The 24,816-nt window shown below is 34.5% G+C and overlaps 1 protein-coding gene across 2 annotated transcripts; it reads left to right on the top strand.

The window, feature by feature from the left end:
• LOC109099997 lies at positions 1-24,681 on the top strand. Of its 2 annotated transcripts, none has more exons than XM_042734879.1 (25): positions 1-486; positions 586-1,004; positions 1,095-1,223; positions 1,325-1,522; positions 1,624-1,764; positions 2,893-3,153; positions 4,878-5,061; positions 6,305-6,471; positions 6,546-6,674; positions 7,185-7,360; positions 9,148-9,317; positions 10,733-10,957; positions 11,914-12,020; positions 13,468-13,668; positions 14,294-14,405; positions 15,227-15,425; positions 15,505-15,652; positions 16,891-17,065; positions 17,762-17,939; positions 19,420-19,546; positions 20,016-20,135; positions 21,965-22,106; positions 22,857-22,969; positions 23,160-23,312; positions 24,530-24,681. In XM_042734879.1, the coding sequence occupies exons 1-25, from the start codon at positions 264-266 to the stop codon at positions 24,584-24,586; spliced, it is 4,254 nt and encodes a 1,417-aa protein (XP_042590813.1). In that variant the 5' UTR covers positions 1-263; the 3' UTR covers positions 24,587-24,681. The 2 variants fall into 2 exon arrangements, with proteins under 2 accessions (XP_042590813.1, XP_042590812.1); XM_042734878.1 differs by having other exon boundaries at positions 583-1,004.
• The last annotated feature ends 135 nt before the right edge of the window (positions 24,682-24,816 follow it).

Here is a 24,816-nt window from a genome sequence, read left to right as displayed (position 1 = left end):
TGTTGTATGTGTTTTTCAATCAAAAGTATCGGCGTAACCTTGCTGTGTCAGAGTTTGGTTTCAAAACAGTCGCCTCCTTCGTTGATTCTCTGAGCGAAGAGCTATTGGTGGAGAAAGAGAGAGTCTTCCACAAGAATCACAGAGCAGCACCTGCAGTCCCAACACCTGCAAACCTACCAAGAGCGAACATTGACTCGACACCTGCGATCCCAACAAGCCCTGTAGTTAGTTTTGGAGCTGGCTTTGCTCAAAGAGGTAGTGAAATGACGCAAGAGGAACTGATGGATAAAGTTAAAGAGGTTATAAAAAAGTATCCGGCTGCAAGCAATTCCATTGTTCAATTGCAGAATGGCTTCTTCCTCCTATTTGGGTCGGCACTTCCATTAGATCGCTACATGTCATTGTATGACAATCATACAGCTAAACAGCTTTCTTCCTCTTGTCTTGTCGTAAATAATAAACCAGCAGGAGCAAAGTGCCTTGAAAGTAAGAGAATATACTTTTTTTTTTTTTTAAAGTTAACACATTATTCCATGTTCTAAAATCTAAAAAAAACCCAACTTATCCACTTTATTCTCATAGCAGCACAAAAGAAGATTGTTGAGGAAGTAAAGAAGGTTCAGCCCATGCCTGTTGTGGTAAATGAACAAGTGGTCCGGTCCAAGGCAGGATCCCCTTTGCTTCGGTTTCAAAGTTTAACCGTCCCATCCATGGCAGCCCCTAGTGATCTGTCCGCTAGTGACTTCCCAGTTCTTGGTTCTACGCTGACCAAAGCTGAGGAGAAGAAGCTGAAGGAGGGAAGGGGGCCTGTCTTCAATGAGTCCTACTACAGCCAAGTGAGAGACGTCCATGGTGCTAACGTGAGGGCAGCAGAAGCCTTGCTGGAAGATGAAGACAATGTTGGGAGACGGCGAAAGGCCATGAGCCCAAAGGATGTGAATTGTTTGGTAGAGGACGTCATGAGAGCTCTTGCAGCCGAAGGAGAGCATGTCACCATCGAGAGGGTCTGTGTCTTGTAAAATAACAAACCAGAACTTTTTTTTTGCTCATCACGATGTCAAAATATCTCAATTTTATTTTGTGTTGTTGTGAAGGTGATCAGCAGAGTTTGTTCACTTCTACAAGTGTCCAACTTGAAAGATATGCATATCGACGCTCGTCGGCATCTGCCTGCAGTGCAGGAACTTCAGCGCAGCATTAAGGAGATCAATATGTTTATTGAGGTACAAGATCTTGCACAACCTCCTGGTGTAGGTTTATGATCTGATTCACAGGTTTGAAATGGTGTCTTGAAATCACAAACTTGTGTTTCTTTCTAAATCAGTCGGTGGAAGCGGTTTCATGTATATGCACGCTTTACGAATTGGGACAGGCATTGGCCAACCTGAAGAACAAGAAACGCTTTGAAGAACTCCATCTGGGCCCTCTCTGCAAGATCCCTCTTATTCACCGAATGTTCAAAATGGATGCAAACACTAAAGATGATGATGTACATCAGATTGCGACAGTGGATATTCTTAGGGTGAGTCTGGTTGAGAACGGCTGCGTATTTGACCATCCTGCAACATACCTGAGTGTTTATCAAAACACTCATCGAACGCTGTGGTTTTCTGCTGGTTTTAGAGTCTCCGGATGTTCAGGAGAAAAAGCAAGACACCTAGAATTGACCTTGCTGATTTCATGAAGCACCTTGCAGACCAGTACAGCTGTGAGTCACCGTATGAACTTGGCATCAGAATCCAGAGTCTTGGGTTGCCTATTTCGGTAAGATTTGTTGATACCAACCCTTTTCAGAAGTATATGATTCAGTATTGAAGGTTCAGTCTTCAAAGCACTGAAAATACACCCTTATACAGTTTCCCAAAACTTTGGAAGATAGAGATGTGACCAATGACCTTATTGGTTACCAATGGTCAAGGGTAGCCAACAGAGCCAACATTCTACAGAGTTTAGCTCCAAATTTAATCAAATACCTGAACAAGCAAATCAAGGTGGATTACTTGAACATTACAGGCAGGTGAGTTGGAGCAGGGTTATATCTGAAGTCTGCAGGAAGGTAGCCCATCAAGAACAGAATTGGCTACCCCTGCTCCAAACTCGTACCCCTTTTTCACTGACATGGTTCATGTTCCTGTGCCAATCCTGGCTCTCAGCCAGTTCTCAGCTGGGTGAACTGGAGCCTACTGAGAACCGTCCATGAGGTTCCATGGACGTTGGTATGTGTTTTTTATGTCTATGTGTTGCAGGTCAGTGTCCAAGTACACAGTCCAAATCCTCGTAGTGTCTACTTGTCTTCCACATTTGTTGGGTCCTCTTTTCTTTTTTTGCTTTTTTTTTTGGTGCTTGTAGTCCTATGTAGAAGACGGGATAGTGTGAGTGGGGGTGGTGCGTTGGGATCGGGAAAGGTTCCCAAACTTGGACTCGAACTTGGGACGCCTGAAGCGCAGCGGCACTATATGCCAGCACACTGCCCACGAGACTATAGGTGCCAGTTTGCTAGGTTGTCCGATTGAAACCAGCATTAGACATTACTTTTCCATATTACTTTTATCCATTTGTCCTCCCTAGAAATGTTAGCACAACAATTAGGAAATCACAAATTATTTACAAAGGCCCTAGTCTTTCCGGCCCAGAACTCTCTTTTCTGCAGTGGAAATGGACACTGGCCGGGAACCCTGACCCGAACCAGAACCATGTACGTGGAGAAGGGGTACCGAACCGTGACGAGCAAAGTAATACAAACCATAAAAAGTTCAAGTGCTGTTGAATTGAATTGGATTGATTGAGCAATCAATTTTGAGGACCAGATTTCCATGATTGCTAAATCCAGAAACCATATTGAACATACTTTACTGCATTGTTTCCTTGTTTTTCCACATATTGTGTTCTTAGACGTTGAATAAGGCATCTGCTGCTGAGTTTTGCCACATGGACACAGCCAGAGAAGCCATTCAGAAGGAGATTCAGGAGGAGGTGGATGCCAGAATGTATAAGATCAAGAAGAGCCTCCTGGATCCAGCCCAAGGACCTGTGATCTTCTCCCAGATTGGCAACTCTGAGCTGAGGAAAAAATATGCTAATATGACCGCCGCGGATGCAGTCATGGAAGTCTTCATCAATTCTGAAAGTGTCTTCAATAAGAGTATGACAAAGGTAAACAACTTAGAGGCAATGTCGGGAGGATCCTTATCAAGTCTGTTCAAAACAAACTTACCCATTTTAAGAGTTTGTGGACTGGTTTTTCTTGTGGTTTGATGTGCCCTAATCGTAGTGGAAACGCCTACGTGACTGCTTTTTATGGGTGGCTACTTGCTTAGTATGATCAATAGTAATAGAAATGGGTTTTTTTGTTTTTGAGTAGCAGTGCTTGCTAAGGAAATCATCTCTTATCACTACTGATCATACTTTAGAGCTAGAGTTTTTTTCAAAACCTCCTAACAGTGTTGTAGTACTTTAGACTAGACTTGAGTCTGAGTTTCATTCAAGACAGGATGAGTCTTAAGGTCTTACTGATTCGTAGAGTGTAAATATACGTTCCTTTGGGGTAATTAAAGACCGGTTTTGCATCAGTGTCGTGTGAAACTCACGATACCACTGAGCAGAGTCTAAGTCAAGATGACTTGATGAAAAGACAAAGAACATGAAAGTATGTTTTAGGTTTGAACTGGAGACGGACTCGAGATTGAGTACTACAACACTGATAACTGATTTGGGCTGCGTTTCTCAAAAACCTTGAATAAGTTGATCGTAGTTTCCATTGGTTGCAATGGGTCTACGATCTACTTGGGGTTATGATGCTTTTGGGAAACGCAGCCCTGAGTAGTAAACATGCAATGCAATGGTACAAAAATTGCAACCACCCTAAGATATAGATTTGCGTAGGCAAACACAAAACAGTTTTGGTGTATTTTGTTTGGAAGAGCGTTTATATCATGAATGTGCTGATGATGCTACATAACATTCCCTTGCTCTTTCTAAAACAAGGTTGGGTGCCCATTTATAATTACCCCTAATGAGATTCTTAAAGGGATAGGTCACCCCAAAAGTAAAGTTATTTCATTATTTAGGCTGTGTGTCCACCAAAGTGTGTTTTACTTTGTTATTTGCAGCTGTCCAATTACAGTAGAAGAAAAACCGGACCAACCCAATCACACCAACCAACCGTCACTTATAAAACTAATGAACTGCAATGGATGAGAAGTTAATATTGCTTGTTTCCAATTATTAATGCCTGTACCAGACGAAATCCCAGACTACCACCAATACTGATATGAAAAAGAAACAGTGTATCGCCATTCATCTGTTACATTACATCCGATATTCTGTTTCATAGCGACCTTATCATTCAGCTGGCGTAAAATGCTTTGGTGGACACACAACCTTGATCTTTCTCATGTTGTTCTAAACCCATATTGCATACATTTTACTCCATAACACAAAATGAGAATGTTTTCACTAGGTCTTTGCAATTACTGGAACTGTGACTAAAGCTTTCTGTAGCTTTCAAGCTTCAAAAAGTGTGTGAATGATGAGAGAATTGATATTTTTGGGTGAACTGTTCCTTTAAATAGTGTCTCTCTCATTTCATGCTACGTTCTTAGTAATTGCAGTAGTAATTCTTTCTAGCTGTTTAAGGTTATAAACGAGTGGCAGATGAGAGTAGTCTTTGTTAATGAGATGTTATGCTCATCTTCTGCTAATCCCACCCAGAAATGTGTCTCCCAATACTTGCATCACTAGTCCTTACGCATTCACTGTTTTCACTGACCTTTCCTTCTTTATTCACTTTGAGGAATTAGCTTGTTATTGGGTCCTTTTCAATGGTTCTTTCATAACTGTTCTGAAAGCAACTGATTGTGCTTGTTTTGTCTCCTCAGACTATTCAGACATTCCTGTTATCCATAAACAGAGACAGGCTCGCTAGAGCCTTATTCCAGCTTGCTATATGCTGTGGCTCCTTGGACGCCCCTCAGGACCTGGTAGCTAAAGAAAAACCACAGAAAAAAGCAGAGGCAAAGAAATCTGCAGAAGAGAGAGCCACAGAGATGCTCCCTACTGAAGGTGTTAACTTTTTAACTTTATCAGTTGTCCGAATCTCCCCTTTTAGTTTTAGCACCATCCACAGTATGACGCCAAAAGGACAGTATGATGACATTTACAGATAAAAATCACAAAAGATTTTTTCCAATTTCTGGGAAGCCTGTTAAAATATCTAAATTAATACATTATATATATATATATATATATATATATATATATATATATATATATATATATATATATATATATATATATATATATATATATATATATATGTATGTATATATATATATAAATAATGTGTTAATTTATGTATTTGAATATATCCATATATCCATTATACATGGACTTTTTGTTCTAAAAAAAAGTTATTATTTTATTTTTAATTTATTTTATATTTAACATAGCTTTTACTTAAAATAACTTTCTATGGACCTTTTGTTCTAAAAAATACAATTATTAAAATACTTTAGAAAAAAAGGTCCATAGAAAGTTTGTTAAACTATAAGCAATGAAATATATATATATATATATATATATATATATATATATATATATATATATATATATATATATATATATATAAAATTAACATTATAAAATAGATTTTTTTTTTAAGAACAAAAACTACATATAGAGATAGTTTTAACTAGAAATAAATATTAAATATGAAAATAAATTCAAATCTCAAATTACTATTCTTAAATTAAAAATGTTTACCAAAATAAAAGGTTCATAGAGAGTTGATTTTTACCAGTAAAAGTGTTAAATATAAAAATATAAAGTTAAAATTATTAGCGTTTTTGTTTTTGATGAACAAAATGTCAATATAGAGATATTGTTTTAACTAGGGCTATCAATGTAACAGTATATTTTGTACTAATACTGAATAGAATACACGAATATACATTTTTGTAATACTACTTTTTGTTATTTTACTTTATTGGGGGGCTCTTCTTAGCAGCTTTTGTTGATTATATATGATTTAATTACAGCTAATGTGATGAATTAATCAGCATATTCAAAAAAATCTAATTTTAGTCAATTGATAGTCAATTTAAAATTTGTCACACGCTTTAAATTTTATTGTGATAAGGTGCTTGCAGTTGCATTGTTCTTGGTGTAAATCTGTCTGTATTCCTAGTGCTGTATAGTTTTACTAGATCTAAAGGATCCATGTTTGTCTCTTAAATCCATATACATCATTGCCTGTTGTGTAATATTTAATCCCTGAGCTGTTCTCATGTGGTGATTTTGTGCGTAGCTGACGTGAAGAGCTATTTTCAAGAGTGTGTCACTAGTTTCAAGAGCACACCTACTCTGGCCCACCTTCGCACTCTAGAAAAGAGGATCGCAGAGAAATTCAAGTTTAAAGACTTCAGCCAGCTGCAGCAAGGAACCTTCCTTGATTTCATTTTCAACAACAAAAAGGTGTGCGTTTCTACTTGTGTGAGGTTTCTCGTGGCGTGTCTGTCATAGCGTAACTGGTCCTGGTCTCTGCGCAGGTCCTGCAGGAGGCAGCAGGGGGCGCCGTCTCTATCGACAGCCAGGATCCAGGAATGAACGGCTTCAGACCGTGCAGACAAGATGTGTTTGAGTTCATCAAGCAGTGCGGGGAGGGAGATGACAGCAGAGTGAGTTTTGCAGCTTGTCTGTGATCTTTGCACGGTTCGGCAGATCACGACTCTGATTAATATGTTTCAAAGACAGCCTCCTACTTACAGAAACATCCCACACAGATGAACAAACAAGCATCTCTAACCCTATAGAGCCTGCCTCTAAATGAGCAAAACTGTTGCACACTGTCTACTACATGATTTATGTCATTTTAAGTATCTGTTATGAAGATCTCACGGATTCACAAGGATCAGAATTTCATTATATAAATATAAGCATCTTCACCAAATTGCATACTTTTGCTCATTTTAAATAAAGTTGAGCTGACTATATGAGCCAAACAAATCATCAAACACAAATGCAAACTTTTTTTTGTAAGATTTTGTGTACAGGTTCAATAAACTGTTCCATCTAAAGAAAAACGGATTCTGATTTCATATGCCAGGCTTTACGGGGTTAATTGCAGCAAACGTACAGTTACAGTACATATAGGAATGAAACATGTCTGTGTTTTTGTTCTGGATCAGCTGCCGTTCATCGAAGCCGCTCTGAGGAATCATTACCGGATCAGAGATAGTCGAGAGCTCGGTCACGGACCCCTCAGTTTTCTTGTCAATTACACCCAGAAGCAAAAGGAGCTGGGAGGAGACGCTGTCGCTAGTGTGGTACGCTACGAGTGTCCTCTGCTGCCCATGGGCTCAGGGTAAGACAGTTCAAATCTCAAGTACTCACCTGTCTCTCTGCACAACTCTGTGAGCTGTAAATAGACGGCTGTAAAACTAGTTTAGAGCAAAGCCTGTTTTCCGGGGTTTAGTTGGTGAGTTTATTTCCGTCTGACTCCAGCATGTCAGTGTTTTTCTCCCACCCCCAGCCAAATTACCTACTGTTTTTTTTTTGACAAACACCAATGCATGTTGTAAATTAAACAAGCAAAAACAGTAAACTTGCTGTTACTAGCACTACTGTCTGTTCATCCAGAAACACTGAATAACCCATTTGCACACTGAAATATTTCTATGCACTTTACTGACCACTGCAATAGTGTAAATTATGTTCATATGTTCGTAGTTCTGCCTATAGTGTACATACACTTTCACATATTCCATCTGTATAGTATGTTCATAGTACACCTATCTGTATATCATGCTGAATAGTATTTAAAATTTAAAATCTGTAAATTTGTCCATAATACTTATCTGTATAGTTATTGTACATATTGTAGACCTTGTATATTCTGTACTTACTGCTTATTGCACTTCTGGTTAGATGCTAACTGCATTTCGTTGCCTTGTACCTTACATGTGCAGTGACAATAAAGTTGAATCTAATCTAATCTAAAATGCTGCCCAAATCCACACCTCTGAGTTTACAAGAGGAAATCGAGTCAAAATTCACTGTTTTAATCCTGATTGCGCTTCACTGTAATTTGCATGTCTGTTTTTCCTTCAAAACAAAATGTTAAACATAAAAATAAATGAAAAATTAAAATATTTAAAAAATAAAACTAGTATAATAATTTGCAATTATTTTTTTAAGAGCAAAAGGCCCATAGAGAAGTATTGTTTTAACAAGGGCTATCAATATAACGTTTATTTAGTATGTTTTATTTAAAAGAAAAAGCTGTGTTCACAAATGAATGCATTTAATCTTCCACTTGAATAGAAATGTGTTGCAGTAATGTAGTATATATTATTGCTAAGCTTTTTTTGTTGTTGAGGTTTTTGATAGGTGATTTAATTGCAATCAGTGTGATTAATTAATCTGTATATTATGAGAAATATTTCAAGAAACGTCTTTCAAAAACATTTTTTTATTAATTTATCTTTATGTTATCAAGCATTGAACCGTTCTGCATAAGTGACCCTGGAGCACAAAGCCAGTCTTAAGTGTCAATTTTTCAAAATTGAGATTTATGCATCATCTGAACAAATAAACTTTCCATTGATGTATGGTTTTGTTAAGATGACGAGGTACAACTATTTGAAAATCTGGAATCTGAGGGTGCAAAAAAATCTAAATATTGAGAAAATCATCTTTAAAGTTGTTCAAATGAAGTTCTTAGCAATGCATATTACTAATAAAAAATGAAGTTTTGATATATTTACGGTAGGAAATTTACAAAATGTCTTCATGGAACATGATCTTTGTTTAATATCCTAATGATTTTTGGCATAAAAGAAAAATGGATAATTTTGACCCATACAATGTATTGTTGGCTATTGCTACAAATATACCTGTGATACTTACTAGTTTTGTGCTTTAGAGTCACATATGTGTATATAGCATATAGTGTGTGTATATATGGTGTAAATTAAAATCTAAATATTTAAAAAAATAAAATGAAATCTAATAATTAAAGTACTTTTTTTCTTACACAAAAATTCAGTCTTGTATCTAACCCTTTGTTTGGTGGTGTAGCTGGAGAAATGAACATGTTTGCACACACATGTTTGGCTGCAGACTCGTGATTGTGTGTGTGTTTGATCTCAGGGAGTGTGTGGTGGATTCTGTGGGTTTGCTGGGCGAGGTGAGCCGTGACCAGGCGCGGGCGAGTTTGCTGTCGGCTCCTCTGCTGCAGGATCTGGAGGAATGGAGTCAGTGGCAGCTGGTGTTTCAGCCCAACCACGGCCCTCTCAAAGACTTCATCGACAAGTACTGTGGTGCGTCACCTCGTCCAGAAGTGTGTTTCATAAAGAAATAGACGACAATTCAAATTGTGATCTAGGGGTGTGCAATGCTCCTATGATAATATATCAACTGATGTTTTAACTGCGTGGAAGCTGACAAAAAACAATCAAAAATACACCATGATAGTGGACATTTTCACTACTAATAGAATGCAGTTAGAAGGACATCACAGAAGGACATTTCCATGTGATATAGTTAAGCAATATCACACGAGGAAAGAGTGCTGTTAGTATTGATTTTAAACAACAGCTCAATAAACAAGAAGCTCATTGTGTGTTAAATTTTAGACACAATATATATAAAAAAAATTTCACCAAAGAAAATATTTCAGAACAAAGTCACAACAGAACTTTAATTTCCAACTCAGTGATCCGTTCATAAAGACCTGAAGGAATCAGCCACTTAAACAAATGGTTTGAGTGAATGATGCAACGGCTCACTCATCAATACAGTGATTTGTCGCCACCTGCTGGCGGTTTTTAATTCATATTTAAAGTATGGTTTCCTATTAAAATAAGTATTTCATGTATTTCAGTATTCAAAATATTATGTTTAAAACATCAGTATTTATGCAGTTGTAATTGCAGTACTACTAAATGCTGCTTTAGATCACTTCCGCAGTGCAACAGTGGATTTAGTTGAGACTGATTTAATTGCAATACAGTTTCTTCTAAAACAAACCCCTTTTAAAAAAAATCTTTACTTGAAATAAAATTCTGAAAAATTAAAAAAAACTTAAACTAATTTATGTTAGCAAGTTAAATTTTCAGTAAGGAAATATTTCTTTTTTTTTTTTAACTTGATGTTCTAAATAACTAAAACTGAAATGTAAGTAAAAATTAGTAAAAGCAAAAAAAATTAAAAATGATAAACATGACAAAATTGAAATTGAAAAAAAATAGAAATCAAAACTAATTCAGAATAATAATATAACCTGTAGTAGTATCTCAGTGATACTAAAATAACACTGATTCTATTTGAATTTATTGATTAGATATAAGAAATTTGAATTTGAAAATTATTTATTCATATATTATTATTTTTGAATTTTTTGATTTGTTATAAGAATTTGACCCATGGAAATTATTTTAAGGTGTCAAATATCGGCATGTCTAAAAAAAAAAAAAAATATATATATATATATTTATATATATATATATATATGTGTGTGTTAAACAATTTCTGTCTCTGCTGTGAATTAACCATCGCACAGAATATGAAAAATATGACAAGCTTGTCCACAACAGGCCTAAACCAGCACAAAAACACATTCAGCTAATTATCGTCTAATTATCATTATGGACAAAATGCCAGAAAATATCGGAGATTATTGAATTTTGTTTTTGCAGAAGTGTTTTGATTCTCACTGCATCCTTCATGTGTCCAGGTAAGACGGAGCTGCTGGCTCTGGAGGTTTCTCCCGGCGTCCTGCTGCGGGTCACCGCTGACACGGACGACAAACACTTCTCAGAGGCGACGCAGGCTCTGGACCCCGTGGGCACCGCCGGACACTTGGTCTCCATTGTGGTGGCTTATGGGATCCCAAACACGCCCACAGCGCTCCTGGCCAATCACATGGAGAGCGCGCTCAATGTAGCAGTCGCGCAGGAAGGTAGGAGGTCTTCTCCTCGCACCGCATGTGTCTGCACTTCGTCATGCTTTACTCACTGTCCGTCACACTTTGTCCTGAAACCGTTTGTTTATCTGACTTTGCTCTATCCATAAACACATTAAAACATCTTGAGTCGCCCTTCTACACATTAAGACCTAAAGAGCTCTTCAATCAGAGCAGGAAGTCTTACATTCATAAAGTTAGAGTTAAAAAGTTAAATGTTGCATACACTGCAAAAAATAATGTCTCTGTCAGCGTTTTTTCTTGCTTTCCAGTACAAATATCTAAACGTCAAGATGCAATTACTTGAGATGCAAAATGAAGATATGAAGTCTTGGGTTTTTTTTTTGGAAATTGAACATAATTGAGTGTGTTTATCTTAAAAAAATAACAGAAATATGTGACCCTGGACCACAAAAACCAGTCATAAGGATCAGTTCTTGTATATTGAGAATTATTTTAATCTGAAAGCTGATAAATAAGCTTTCCACTGATGTATGGTTTGTTAGTGATGATATTTGGCTGAGATGCAACTATTTGAAATTCTGAAATCTGAGGGTGCAAAAAAAAAAAAAAAAAAAAAAAAAATTATATATATATTGAAAAAAAAATCACCTTTAAAGTTGTCCAGATGAAGTTCTTAGCAATGCATACTTCTAATCAAATAAGTTTTGATATATTTACGGTAGGAAATGTACAAAATATCTTCATGGAACATGATCTGTATGTAATATCCTAATGATTTTTGGCATAAAAGAAAAATTGATAAGTTTGACCCATACAATATATTTTTGGCTATTGCTATAAATTTACCCCAGTGTATAGGTTTGTTCTGTAAATGCATGATTTATTAGTTTCATCTCTATAGGCCTTAAAGGTCTTTAAGTCTTAATTTAGATTTTAAAGTCTCTGCAGAAAGCATGTAATCTGATGTTGGTGTTGTGTGTTTGAAACAGGAATAAGGCCCGGGGAGGATGGATACTCGTACGGCCGCGTGGCTCAGTTTGTGCTTGAATGCGTTGCGCTGATGCCGACGAGAATCTGCAAGGAGCTCCTGCAGCAGGTACCGACCCGAATGAATGTGTCTTCAGACCCCCCTCGTTAAACACCGAAGGCAGCAGAGTAACAGCTCGACTCGTGCGGGTTAGTCAAATATTAATAGGGGAGGATCATTTTCCCATCATTACTGTGACACCAGGAAAGTCGAGTCTGAGATGTGGGTGGGTACCTGTATCTAGGTTGTTGTCATGACGACCGTTGCCGAGTGTCGTTCTTCGGGGGTTAGAGGTTCAGACTCCTGTCACATCATTAGTGTCGAACGCCTCTGGTGCTGCTGCTTCAGTCGTATCATGACACAAGAGAGAGATCACATCTTACTTTCCCTGCTGGATATTTGCTTTATGATTAGCGATAGATTATTGCAGAGGCCAGTTTATCAGCTGATATATTTTCGAGATCAACAGGTATTTATGATTGGATGAGTCTCGTTTGAAGCTGCTGTATTCGCACACCTGAATGCATCAAATTTTATGTTGCTCTGCTATAAATGGCCTAAAGTGGCAAATCAAATCGAATAATAATAATAATAAAAAAAAAAGAGTACTTGTAATTTTCAGATTAATAATTATAATTACTTTAAACAGTATGCCCAGTTTTCACACAAAAATAACAAACATAAATTTATGATATACATTAAAAAAAAAAAATCGAAATTAAACATAGAATATTATAAAATAAATATATTTTGTAAATTTAAAAAAAAATTAAAGATAAATAGGCATATGTTATATAAATATACATAATTATTTAAAAAAGTAATTAAATATGTAAATAAATAAATGAATAAATAATTAAAACATACAATTTTATAAAGGGATACTTATTTGAAAATGTCATAATTTTTGTTGGAAGAATTGTTTATTCTGATTTTATTAAGATTATATTAAGAGATTTAATAGTTGTTAGTTGTTAAACCTTAAATAATATATGTAAATATTTATAATGAAACCTAAGTTTCTGTTCCTCTGTTGAAAGTTTATTCCACCAAAGGTTTTATTTAAAATATTTTAGTTTTTTAAAGTTGAGTGAAAAAGGCAAGAAAATCATGCAGTTACAATTGTATTTAATGATTTATATATATATAAGTTGTTTACAATTTTTTTTAATATACAAAAAAGTGTGTGTGTGTATGTGTGTATATATATATATATATATATATATATATATATATATATATATATATATATATATATATATACATGGTTAATTTTATTTATTTTTTTAGAAAGAAAAAAATATATATTGTTAAGTATTTATTTATAAGCTGATTTTCTTGTCTCATAGTCTCATTTGCTGTCATTAAATTGTATGTATTTTCATTATATCAGGCCATTATAAACACCCATACTGGCAGTGCACTAATGATGATCTGATTCTGTAGTCTGAGCTTCACCGCTGCAGCACTGGGATGTGTGTCTTATGCTTTGGATGTTTCTGATGACGCTGTGCAGGTGTTTTTGGAGCCGCTGTCTAAAGTGCTCGGTCAGACCAGATCGAAAACCCTGCTGCTGGACGCTGCACGTTCACACACACGCTACCTGAACAAACTGCATCAGATGGGGCTCCTGCTGGGAATCACCGAGTGGAGGAGCCACTTCAACGACAAACTGCTTCTGCCAGCTCCTCCTCAGCTGCCTTCAGAGATCAAGAAGGTCTGGATCCCCTTCTAGTCTGTCTCAGCAGAGCAGCGTTTAAAGCACCAAAATTGGGCTTAACGATGAGCATTTAAACTTTTAGGACCTTTACAAATGCATGCATTTAAACATTTCCAAAAGTATACAATATACAGTAACAGTCTTCTCAGCTCATTTCAAGTACAAATAATCAAGATAAAAATTATAATGAGAAGAGACAAAGATGAAGGTTTTCTTTCAGAATAAAAGTTTGATTGTTTACAATGTTTGAAAAATTGAAAATGAAGGCATTAAGACACTACTGTAATTTTAAAGTTACAGTAATGTAAAATAAAATATAATATTCTAAAATAATTTTACTGTGAGACAATGCAGTACTAATATTTCAAATTTAGCTTTTATTAATTTTTAAATTTTAATTAGTAGTAAATAACATTATATGTTATTATTTATTTTTCATAGCCATATTGATATATAAAATCTTAAACTTTTTGACAAATTGTGCAGTTTTTTTTCCCCTACATCATACAGACCTAATTTCAAGTCATAAATGATATTCTTCAGACAATGCAGAAGCAATGCAACACAACTATATATGTTCATATCTATAGTTTATTAATCAAACGTCTTGCAATCTGTGCAGTTTGTGGTGGAGGACTCCATGAGTGACATCTCTTCAGTGAATGAGATTGATAATGAGGAGGAAGCAGAGCTCAGCACTTCCTCCAGCAGCCCCAGAAGAGCCCATCAGCAGGGTCAGACTCCCACAATACTCACTTTCTAATGGTTTTGTCTTGTCTTGTGCATGATAGTTTCATTACACTTTGATATTCAGTTAATTATAATGTTTGTAATATTTCAGAAATGGTGTGATGAAGTCTGAATGTCTGTTTTTGAATTCTTAGGTTCAATAAGAGAACAGAAAGTGGTCATGATTTTGGTGCAAAAAAAAAAATTAAATGAAAATTGGCATAAAATAATAAAAATGTGTAGAAAAAATGTCTGAAAACTAAATAAAAGAACAATAAAAATAGTGATTAAAAATGTATGGTAAAATATGGTTTGAATAAAAAAATAAAAAAACAAAGTAAAATAAAAACAAAGAAAAATGATAAAAATGTGTAGAAGAATATGGGTTAAAAATAAAATAAAAAAGCTAAAGTGATAAAAATGTGTAGAATAGTTTATAAATTAATAATAGAATTAAAATGTTTAGAAAATATGACTTAAAAATGAAATAAAAGCAATAAAAAGTTAAATGATAAAAATGTAATTTTTTTTGTAATGAAATAAAAGAACAATAAAAATAGTGATAAAAACATGTAGAAAAATGTGGAATAATGACATGATAGAACAGTAAATAAATGCTAAAATATGCAAAAAAAAATATGCAAAAAAAATATGGCTTGAAATTGAAATAAAAGCAATATTAAAATAATAAAAATGTAAAAAAAAAATGTGTCATGAAATAAAAGAACAATAAAAATAGTGATAAAAAATGTGGAATAATGACATTAAAGAATGGTAAATAAATGCTAAAATGTGCATAAAATAAAATAAGCCTTGTTTCTTTTAGACGACGATGATGGTGATGATGATAATGATGATGATGATGATGATGAAGATGAGCAGATGTACGAGCTGGTGTCTGAACACAGTAAAGAGACAGACAGCAGTGAGGAGGAGGACAGAGAAAACTCAGCGACTGCTGATCAGCCAGATGAAGAAGTGAACGCCGAGCTGGATCAGCACAAAGCCGTCATAGAGGACATCAGGTTCATTCAGGTTCATTTAGTTTACACACTCTTTTCAGAATTTAGCTCGGTGCTAATGCTGTCACTGCTGATGCTGTAGGAAGACGGAGTTCGGCATCGGCGTGGAGCTGAACGAGGAAGGTCAGAACCTGATGAGGAAGCAGCAGGCGAGACTGGGCCGCAGTCTGGAGCGGCTCTCCACTGAACTCTACAGCAAAGACACACACTTCGTGCTGGAGCTCATTCAGGTCAGCACCAACCTTTGTAAAAACCTTAGCGGATCATTCAAATCTGCAGTTACCATGTTTAGGTAGTCTTACAGTCATTTATATTATCACAGAAATACTTTATAGTTCGGATGTAAACATTGATGTCTATGGTAGCGATCAAAATAGAGCCAATGACCTTTTGAACTTGTGCTTTAAGTAATGTTTGTGTCGATTGCACTAGGTGTCAGCAAGAGACAAGAATGTATTTGTCGCTGAATCATTCATTCGAGAGATTCCTTCAAAAATGCTGATTCATCCTGTAATGAAACAAGTGATGAATTTATGAGCGAGTCATTGAATCATTCATTCAAACCACTTTTTCATAATTTTAAAATTAAAAATTGACACACACACACACACACACACACACACACACACACACACACACACATCACACATATATATATATATATGTGTGTGTCCCTGGAACACAAAAGCAGTCTTAAGTCTCTGGGGTATATTTGTAGCAATAGCCAAAAATACATTGTATGGGTCAAAATTATCTATTTTTTTTTTTTATGCCAAAAATCATTTGGATATTAAGTAAAGATCATGTTCCATGAAGATATTTTATAAATTTCCTACCATAAATATATCAAAACTTCATTTTTGATTAGTAATATGCATTAAGAATTTATTTGGAGAACTTCAAAGGCGATTTTCTCAGCATTTAGATTTTTTTGCTCCCTCAGATTCCAGATTTTCAAATAGTTGTATTTATTCAGCTTTCAGATGATGTATAAATCTCAATTTCGAAAAATTGACACTTAAGACTGTTTTGTGGTCCAGTGTCATATATATACACATATATACAGTACATAATATAATGATCTGTACATAGTACATAGTATAATGATCCTAAAAATTCAGCTTTGCATCACAGAAATAAATGATAATTTAAAGTATAATACATTTAAAAACAATTATTTTAAGTTGTAATAATATTCACAATATTACTGTTTTTTTTTCTGTATTTTTGATCAAATAAATGCATGCTTGATAAGTAGAAGAGACTTCTTTCAAAAACATTAAAAATAGTAATGTTTCCAAACTTTTGACCTGTACTGTATATATATATGTATATGTGTATCTATTGGGGCTATCTGTTTCCAAATCGTGGGAGAATCGTGATCTCTATTTGAGACAAATAAATTGTGATTCTCAGTTTATCCAGAATGGTGCAGCGCTTCCTGAAGCTGATGTTTGTGTTTGTGCAGAACGCTGATGATAACTGCTATCCTGACGGCCGAGAGCATCCGGCGCTGGCCTTTGTGGTGGAGAGGGACTGCATCACCATCCTGAACAACGAGTGTGGGTTTGAGGAGAACAACGTCCGTGCCATCTGTGACGTGGGCCGGAGCACCAAAGGAAAACACAAATATGGCTACATCGGTACTTTAATTTTGTTGCATGTTTTTGTCTTGTTTTTTGTTTTTATTAATTATTATTATTTTAGTTTGTTGTTTTTGTACATTTAGTTAAACTAAATGTTGTCTTGTAAACTAGGTTATTTTTTTATATTTAATTTAAGTGAAAGTTTTTCTTTCAAGTAACAGAAGATTTTTTTTTTTGTGGTTTTAGTTTGTTATAACAATAATAACCCTGCTGCTTATGCACCGATGATTGTTTTTATTGGCTAAAAATCATGAAACAATCATGTATGTTGGTCAAGTTTTTAAATGTTTAAATATCAATTAAATTGCACACTTTAATATCATGCAGCCTCGATTTGTAAACACTGTCTTAATAGCAGTACTGAAAGAATGTTATTATTGTTACCTAAAATGTAAAAATAAATTAATAAAAACTATATAGGCATTTAAAAATATATATAATTAAATGATAAAACTGTCAAAAACACTACTATAACTAAAATTAAAATGGAAAATATAAAAGGTAATTCAAAATATGAATTAAAATATTTTTTGTGCTTTATCAGCACACTAACAGTCTGTCATAATGTTTGATGCATGTATTAATGAAATAAGAGTCCGTCCTTTTGAAATCAGCTCACTGGTCTCAGCTGAATCTTAATTTATGAATGTCTGTGGTGTTTTACACACAACTCTGCACTGTTTTGTTATACAGGTCAAAAGGGCATTGGCTTCAAATCGGTTTTTAAAGTCACCGACTGTCCTGAGATCCACTCCAATGGTTTCCACATCCGATTTGACAAGAACAGCGGCCCCATGGGATACATCCTGCCTCACTGGGTCGAGCAGGAGCGGGCAGTGAGCGCTGGCCCCAGAGAGATCGCAGAGCAGAGGTTAAACAAACACACAAGATTCATCTAAAAAATGAAAATTTTGTCATTAATCACCTATCCCCATGTCGTTCCAAACCCCATAAAAGCTCCGTTCGTCTTCGGAACACAATTTAAGATTTTTTGGATGAAAACCGGGAGGCTTGTGAATGTCCCATAGACTGCCAAATAAATAGCAGTGTCAAGGTCCAGAAAAGGTATGAAAGTCGTCGTCAGAATACTCCATCTGCCATCAGACGTGCAATCTGGGTTATATGAAGAGACGGGAACACTTTTTGTAAGCAAAAAAAACAAACAAAAATAATGACTTTATTCAACAGTTCCTTTGTCAACGGTCTCCTCTGTGTCTCTCCATATCACCGTATGCTGCGTATGCTCTTCTGTGTCACAAGGATGCACTGTTTCTACATGTATTTAGCTTTGATTTGAAATAAAACAGCGCATCCTTGTGGTGCGGATGATACAGAAGAGCATACGCAGCATACGGTGATATGGAGAGACACAGAGGAGACCTTTGACAAAAGGAATTATTGAATGAAGTCATTATTTTTGTTTTCTTCGCTTACAAAAAGTGTTCCCGTCACTTCATATAACCCAGATTGCACGTCTGATGGCAGATGGAGTATTGTGATGACGACTTTCATATCTTTTCTGGACCTTGACACTGTTATTTATTTGGCAGTCTATGGGACAGTCACAGGCCTCCCGGTTTTCTTCCAAAATATCTTAAATTGTGTTCCGAAGACGAATTGAGCTTTTACGGGTACAGAACGACATGAGGATAAGTGATTAATGACAAAATTTTCATTTTGGGGTGGAGTATCCCTTTAAGCCAGGATTAGGCCATAGTTCAATACAAACATTTAAGTAATTTTTATAAACATACCTTAGAAAAAAGCATTACTGGTGTGCATCTTAAGATACATTTTAAGATCAGTCAGTGCAAGCTTCTTTCAGCAGAAACAGCTCAGATATACATTAAACCGGGGCTTAGAGTTCTCACTCTGCCAGAAAATGTGGCTAACACTTTTAGTGTCCTACTTTCTCTAGTAATAACTGTAAATTATGCATAATTACTTGCAACTAACCCCAAACCAAACTCCAAATAGTAAGTACATGTAGTTAATTAATATTGTTCAGTTCTTAAATGTATAAATACACTGTAACAAGGACACCATAAAACAGTGCAACTTAAAATATATTGATAATTAGTTTTTTTTTTTTTAAATGTTCTCATTTGTTTAATTAAAGTATTATTTATTTTAATGTATTTAATATTTACTTAATTTTTCATATTAATATTTATTAATTAAAATATTTTTATTATTTTATTTAGGAAAACTAAGTGGTTAGAGATCAGAATATTGTAGAGTATTGATTTGCTTAAAGCTACTAGTGTAAAAATAAAGTTCAGACGTTACCGTTGGCTTTTTGTTTGCGTTGTTGTTATGAAACGGCTCTTTGGTGTCTATTTTTATTCTAGATGGGCTACAAAGATCCACCTGCCCCTGCGCTCTGAGAGCTACCAGACTAAAAACCTCTTCCATGACGTTCATCCCTCTCTCCTGCTCTTCCTCCATCGCCTTCGCTCCATCTCCATCTTCAATGAGGTGAAGACCCGCTCCATGCATCACCACCTAAAAACAACTCCTCCTATTAACCCTAGAAAGCCTGCTGTGTTATATTTGAAACTGTTAAAGCGGTCACACACAATCTACTCCATGCCGTCTGATTTATATTGTAAAGATTTTTATGAAGTCAAAGCTCTTTTAGTGTAATTGTAACACTGGTTGTCTTTTCTCCGTCAAATCTATACTGATTTTTATCAAGTAAATTCTATTATAAAGATCTTATTAATTCACAAGCATCAGAATTTAATCATAAATATCAGCATATGCACCAAATTGCGTATTTGTGCTCAATTCGAGTCTCTGAATAAAACTGAGCTCACCATCAAATTTGATTTAAAAAACCTGTTTTATCATATTTTGTCCATGTTTTGTTTGTATTTTTGACTTTTATTTCAAATGCCAGGCTTTACATGTGCTTCTAACAACATGATGTGTGTTTAATCTTCAGGCTGAGAAGCGTTTCGTGTCGATGACGCGGCGTGATCTGAGCCATAACATCCTGGAAGTGGCACACACAGGCGGAGAAGAGCGGTGGCTGGTGGTCAAGACCATGCTTTATCCTAAAAAGGCAAGTGTTGAGCACATTTATCACCTCATGTATTGGAAAATGCACTAAATCTAAGGGTAGATGCAGACTTGCTTCTGTCTTGTTTACCTGCGTCCTTGTCCCAGTTTTATCATCTTTTAATTGGCCTCTGTTTGGTTCTCATGACATTGCGTCTTATAATGTGTTTGGGGACGTTATGCAAGTGTTCTGTGCTTTATACCTCTGGGGAACGAAGTATTTTTCACTCTCGTCTCGTTCAGACTTCATGCGAGGAAGCTGATTAGTAAAGTGCAGTGAATGTGTTTCTTGTGTCTGCAGAGACTCCTTTGTGAAATTTATTTTACCTCTAGTGTTAGTACTTTGTTGACTTGAGACATACTTTGTAACACACAGAAATGCATTTTAAAGGCTAGTACACACTACAATAACTAACAGCAGCTGTTGAGATATTTTAAAATGTTGATCAAAAGTGACAGTAAAGACATTAATAGTGTTTTCTGTGTCAATTAAATGCTGTTCTTTTGAACTTTCTGTTCATCTGTGAATGCTGAAAGATAAAATGCATCATGGTTTTCGCAGAAGTTTTTCACAGCACAACTGTTTTAATATAATAATATTAATCAGAAATGTTTCTTGAACAGCACATGTGCATATTAGAATGATTTCTGAATGTGACACTGTGGACTGGAGTAATGATGATGAAAATTCAGCTTTGATCACAGAAATAAATTATGTTTTACTATATATTCACATAGAAAACAACTATTTTAAATTTTAATAATATTTAACTTTTTTTTTTTTACTGTATTTTTGATCAAATACATGCAGCCTTGGAAAGCAGAAGAGACTTCTTTCAACAAATCTTACAAAAAATCTTACAGACCACAAACTCTTAGTTTTTTTAATCATATTTTATTTAGAAATTAGAGGAAATGAATTACATTTTTCCCTGTTTTAAACATGTAAGTTATATTTGTCATCCTATAATGATCACTTAATAACCTCAATAACAACCTTGCTAAATGTAATTTAGGAAATCTATAAATTAATATCTATCTAAATTTAGAGATGCTCCTGAAGCACTTAATGATTCGTTTTAAATATATAAAAAATAATATAATGATATATATATATATATATATATATATATATATATATATATATATAGATATATAATATATATACAGGTGCATCGTGAAAAAATTTGACTTTTGAATATCATGGAAATGTTCTTTATTTTTGTAGTTTAATTCAAAAAAGAAAACTTTGTTATATTCTAGATTCATTGCACTGAAATATTTAATGTTTTTTGGTTTTTTTTTTTTTTTTTTTGTTTGTTATGACTTACAGCTTAGAAAAATTAAAAATGTTGTATCTCAAAAAATTAGATTAATCTATGCAACCATCAGAATAAAAACAAACAAAAAATCTTTTTGTGCATGAATCTAGAATTTTTTTTCTTTTTTGAATTAAATTACAAAAAATAAAGAACTTTTCCATGATATTCAAATTTTTTTAGATGCACCTGTATGTGTGTGTGTGTCTGTGTGTGTGTGTATATATATATATATATATATATATATATATTTTTTTTTATATTTATTTTTTTTTTTATTTATTTTTTTCATCCAAGGTCTAATTTTTTAATAATTTTTTTATACATCTTTTTATAATTTTTTTTATTTTTTTAGCCAAAATAGTATAGTTGCATTCCTATATTATATATAATTATATAAAAAATAAGGATGAAAACAGGATGTTTTTTTAAATCATGATGTCTCTAGTTTCTACCTTGACATTGCCACCTGATTCGCTGCGTGTCTTCAGCGTGTGTCTGTGTTTCTGTGTAGATTAAAGAGGACGTGGAGTCGACAGAATTGGCTCTGGCGTTCCAGCTCAGTGACTCGTCTTCCTGTGATGTGAAGCCTCAGAAACAGCCCGTCTTTGCCTTTCTTCCACTTCGCAGCTTCGGTTTCCGTTTCATCATCCAAGGTTTGACACGTGCATGTGTGCATCACGCTTATCCGTCTACCTGATGTTGTCACGTTTATTGAATGTCACATCAGTCACACATTAGGTGATTATTCTCGAAGTAATAAATTAACTAAAACTAAATAAACTAAAACTAAATAACCAGTGTTATTTTTTGGTGTCATTCATATTATTATTATTATTATTATTATTATAGTTTTTATTGTATTATGGTTCATATTTAGAATTTAAATTATATAATATTACCAAATATAATCCTCACAAACGCCTAGAAATATATATATATATATATAGATATAGGCTATATATATATTCCTCTATATTTATTTAGTACTTTTTTGTAAAGACTTCTATATAAATATGTATTTATTTATTATTTTATTTTTTTTTTTATTTTTGTTTTTTTTTGTTTTTTTTTTTAGTTTTTTTTTTTTTTGTATAGTTTTTATTAGGATCAAGCTGAAATCAAATACATTTATGTTTTTATTTTTATTTCGTTTAATGTTAAATTTGTATAAGTACTAAACATTTATGGTTTTGTCCACCAGAGGCTGTTTAGTTCTAGTTTTAGATTTAGTTTAGGGTTTAGTTTAATGATAATAAACCCTGACAATAAATAAAAATAAATAAAAACTGTTCATATAGACCAAAAAAAAAAAAAAAAAAACACGAACCGAAACTTTAAATAGACATAAAAGTGCAATCAGAAAATACTATGATATATACATACCAATGTGTTCCTCGTTGCAGGTGATTTTGACATCCCTTCCTCCAGAGAGGATGTGGACAGGGACAGTTCCTGGAACCAGTGGCTTCGCTCTGAGATCCCGCAGCTGTTTGTACACGCCATGGACGTCTTCAGTGTAAGAACGGAGTGGAATATGATGTTCCTTGCATGCATTAGCATTTAAACTCCAGCTTCAGATGAAGGTCAAGGCTCACAGTCTGTTTAAGGAGCATGGAAAAAGAATAAAAATGGCATTGGCTTTCTTTATGCGTCATCCAAATGAACATTTCTAGCCCTAATGAGCGCATGCAATGTCAATCCCACAGCAACACCCAGAGTTCAGCGGGCTCGGCGGCCTCTGTTACTTCATGCAGTTCATCCCTCAACCCAGTGAGATCCTGGACTTCTTCAACCCAGTGGCCAATCAGATCATCCAGCTGCTGAAGGGCAAAGCTTGCCTTCCTCCAAAGAGGACAGCGGTAGATACCAGAGTTCCTTTAAGGGACAATATTTGCCCCTTGGAATTGATTTAATTGGCTTTTTTCTTTTTTTTTTTTCTTTGTTTGGGGTAAAAATGTTATAATTACCTTACTTAAATGTATGCAATGTTTTTTTTTTTTTGTCAAATACGTAAGTTTAACCAAATAATTCAATCAGTCAGTGCTGCTCAAAGGTGGCATTTATGTATTTACTGTACATAACACTGCATAATGTAATTAGCCTGCATAAAGCATATTTATTTACATTTACATTACATTTACATTTAGTCATTTAGCAGACGCTTTTATCCAAAGCGACTTACAAATGAGGACAATGGAAGCAATCAAAAACAACAAAAGAGCAATGATATACAAGTGCTATAAGTCTCAGTTAGCCTAAACACTGTATACGTAGCAAGGGCTTTTAAATAATATAATAAATAAAAAGAAAACAGATAGAATAGAAAAAGAATAGAGCAAGCTAGTGTTAGAGGTCTTTTTTTTATAATTGTATAATAAATGATATAAAATAGAATACAAAAAGATTAAAAAGGTAGTTAGATTTTTTTTTTTTAAATAGAATTAGAATAGTGAGTTAAATTAAATGAATTATTATAATTATTATTATAATTAAATTTAATTATTAAATTTTATTTAAAAATAAAATTATAAAAAAAAAAAAAACTCATTACAGAGTAGGGCTGCAATATTATGACAAAAAAGCATTATTGTTGATTATTGCTGTTGATATGTTGATTAATTAAATACATAAATGTGTTTGGGAAAAGCTACACAGACAAAACAAGATAAGAACCATTTATCAATTAGTTTATTGCCTTATATGCATTAGAAAACCTTCTGACCAAAAAAATAAAATAAATAAATCACAAAAGACACAATTTAGACTTTTTCTCAGAATTGAGATATTAACTCTGAATTCTGACAAACTCTGATTTTCTTACAATTCAGACTTTTTACATCTTGCGATTGTGATGACTTTATGTCTCGCAGTTCTGACTTTTTTCCTCTGAATTCTGACTTTGCTCTGTTTTTTTTTTTTTTTTTATTATCTAAAAAAATCGACAGTTTTCATTCATTTTCACATTTTGTTTTAATCGCAACAGACTTAATAAATTTAGTTTTTGTCCTTTATATTTGTGGGGCATTCAAGCAGATATTTACGGTGATTAAAGCATAAACTGACCCTCTGTCTTTAGAGGGCCGAGTGGAGTTCAAGCAGCCTTCCCAGCTGGCCGTGTGTCAGGACCGTCTGATCCAGGACGTGATTGGAGGAGAGGATCTGTGCAGAAACCTGAGTCTGTCTTACCTGCATCCTGCGCTGCAGTCGCGTCTCTCCAGCTCGCTGCTAAACCGCGCTGGGCGTTCATCGCGCCTCAGAGCCAACGAGATCATCACCGTCACCCTGCGCCATGGCCAGAGAGCTCGTGCAACACGGCCGGCTCAAGACAGGTCTGCTGTGATTGGTGTGCAGAAACCTGCAGCT

This window comes from Cyprinus carpio, chromosome B12 (genome assembly GCF_018340385.1).
Source record: "Cyprinus carpio isolate SPL01 chromosome B12, ASM1834038v1, whole genome shotgun sequence".
NCBI lineage: Eukaryota > Metazoa > Chordata > Actinopteri > Cypriniformes > Cyprinidae > Cyprinus > Cyprinus carpio.
The sequence above is the reverse complement of the archived record's forward strand: the minus strand, read 5'-3'. Positions and strand labels throughout refer to the sequence as shown.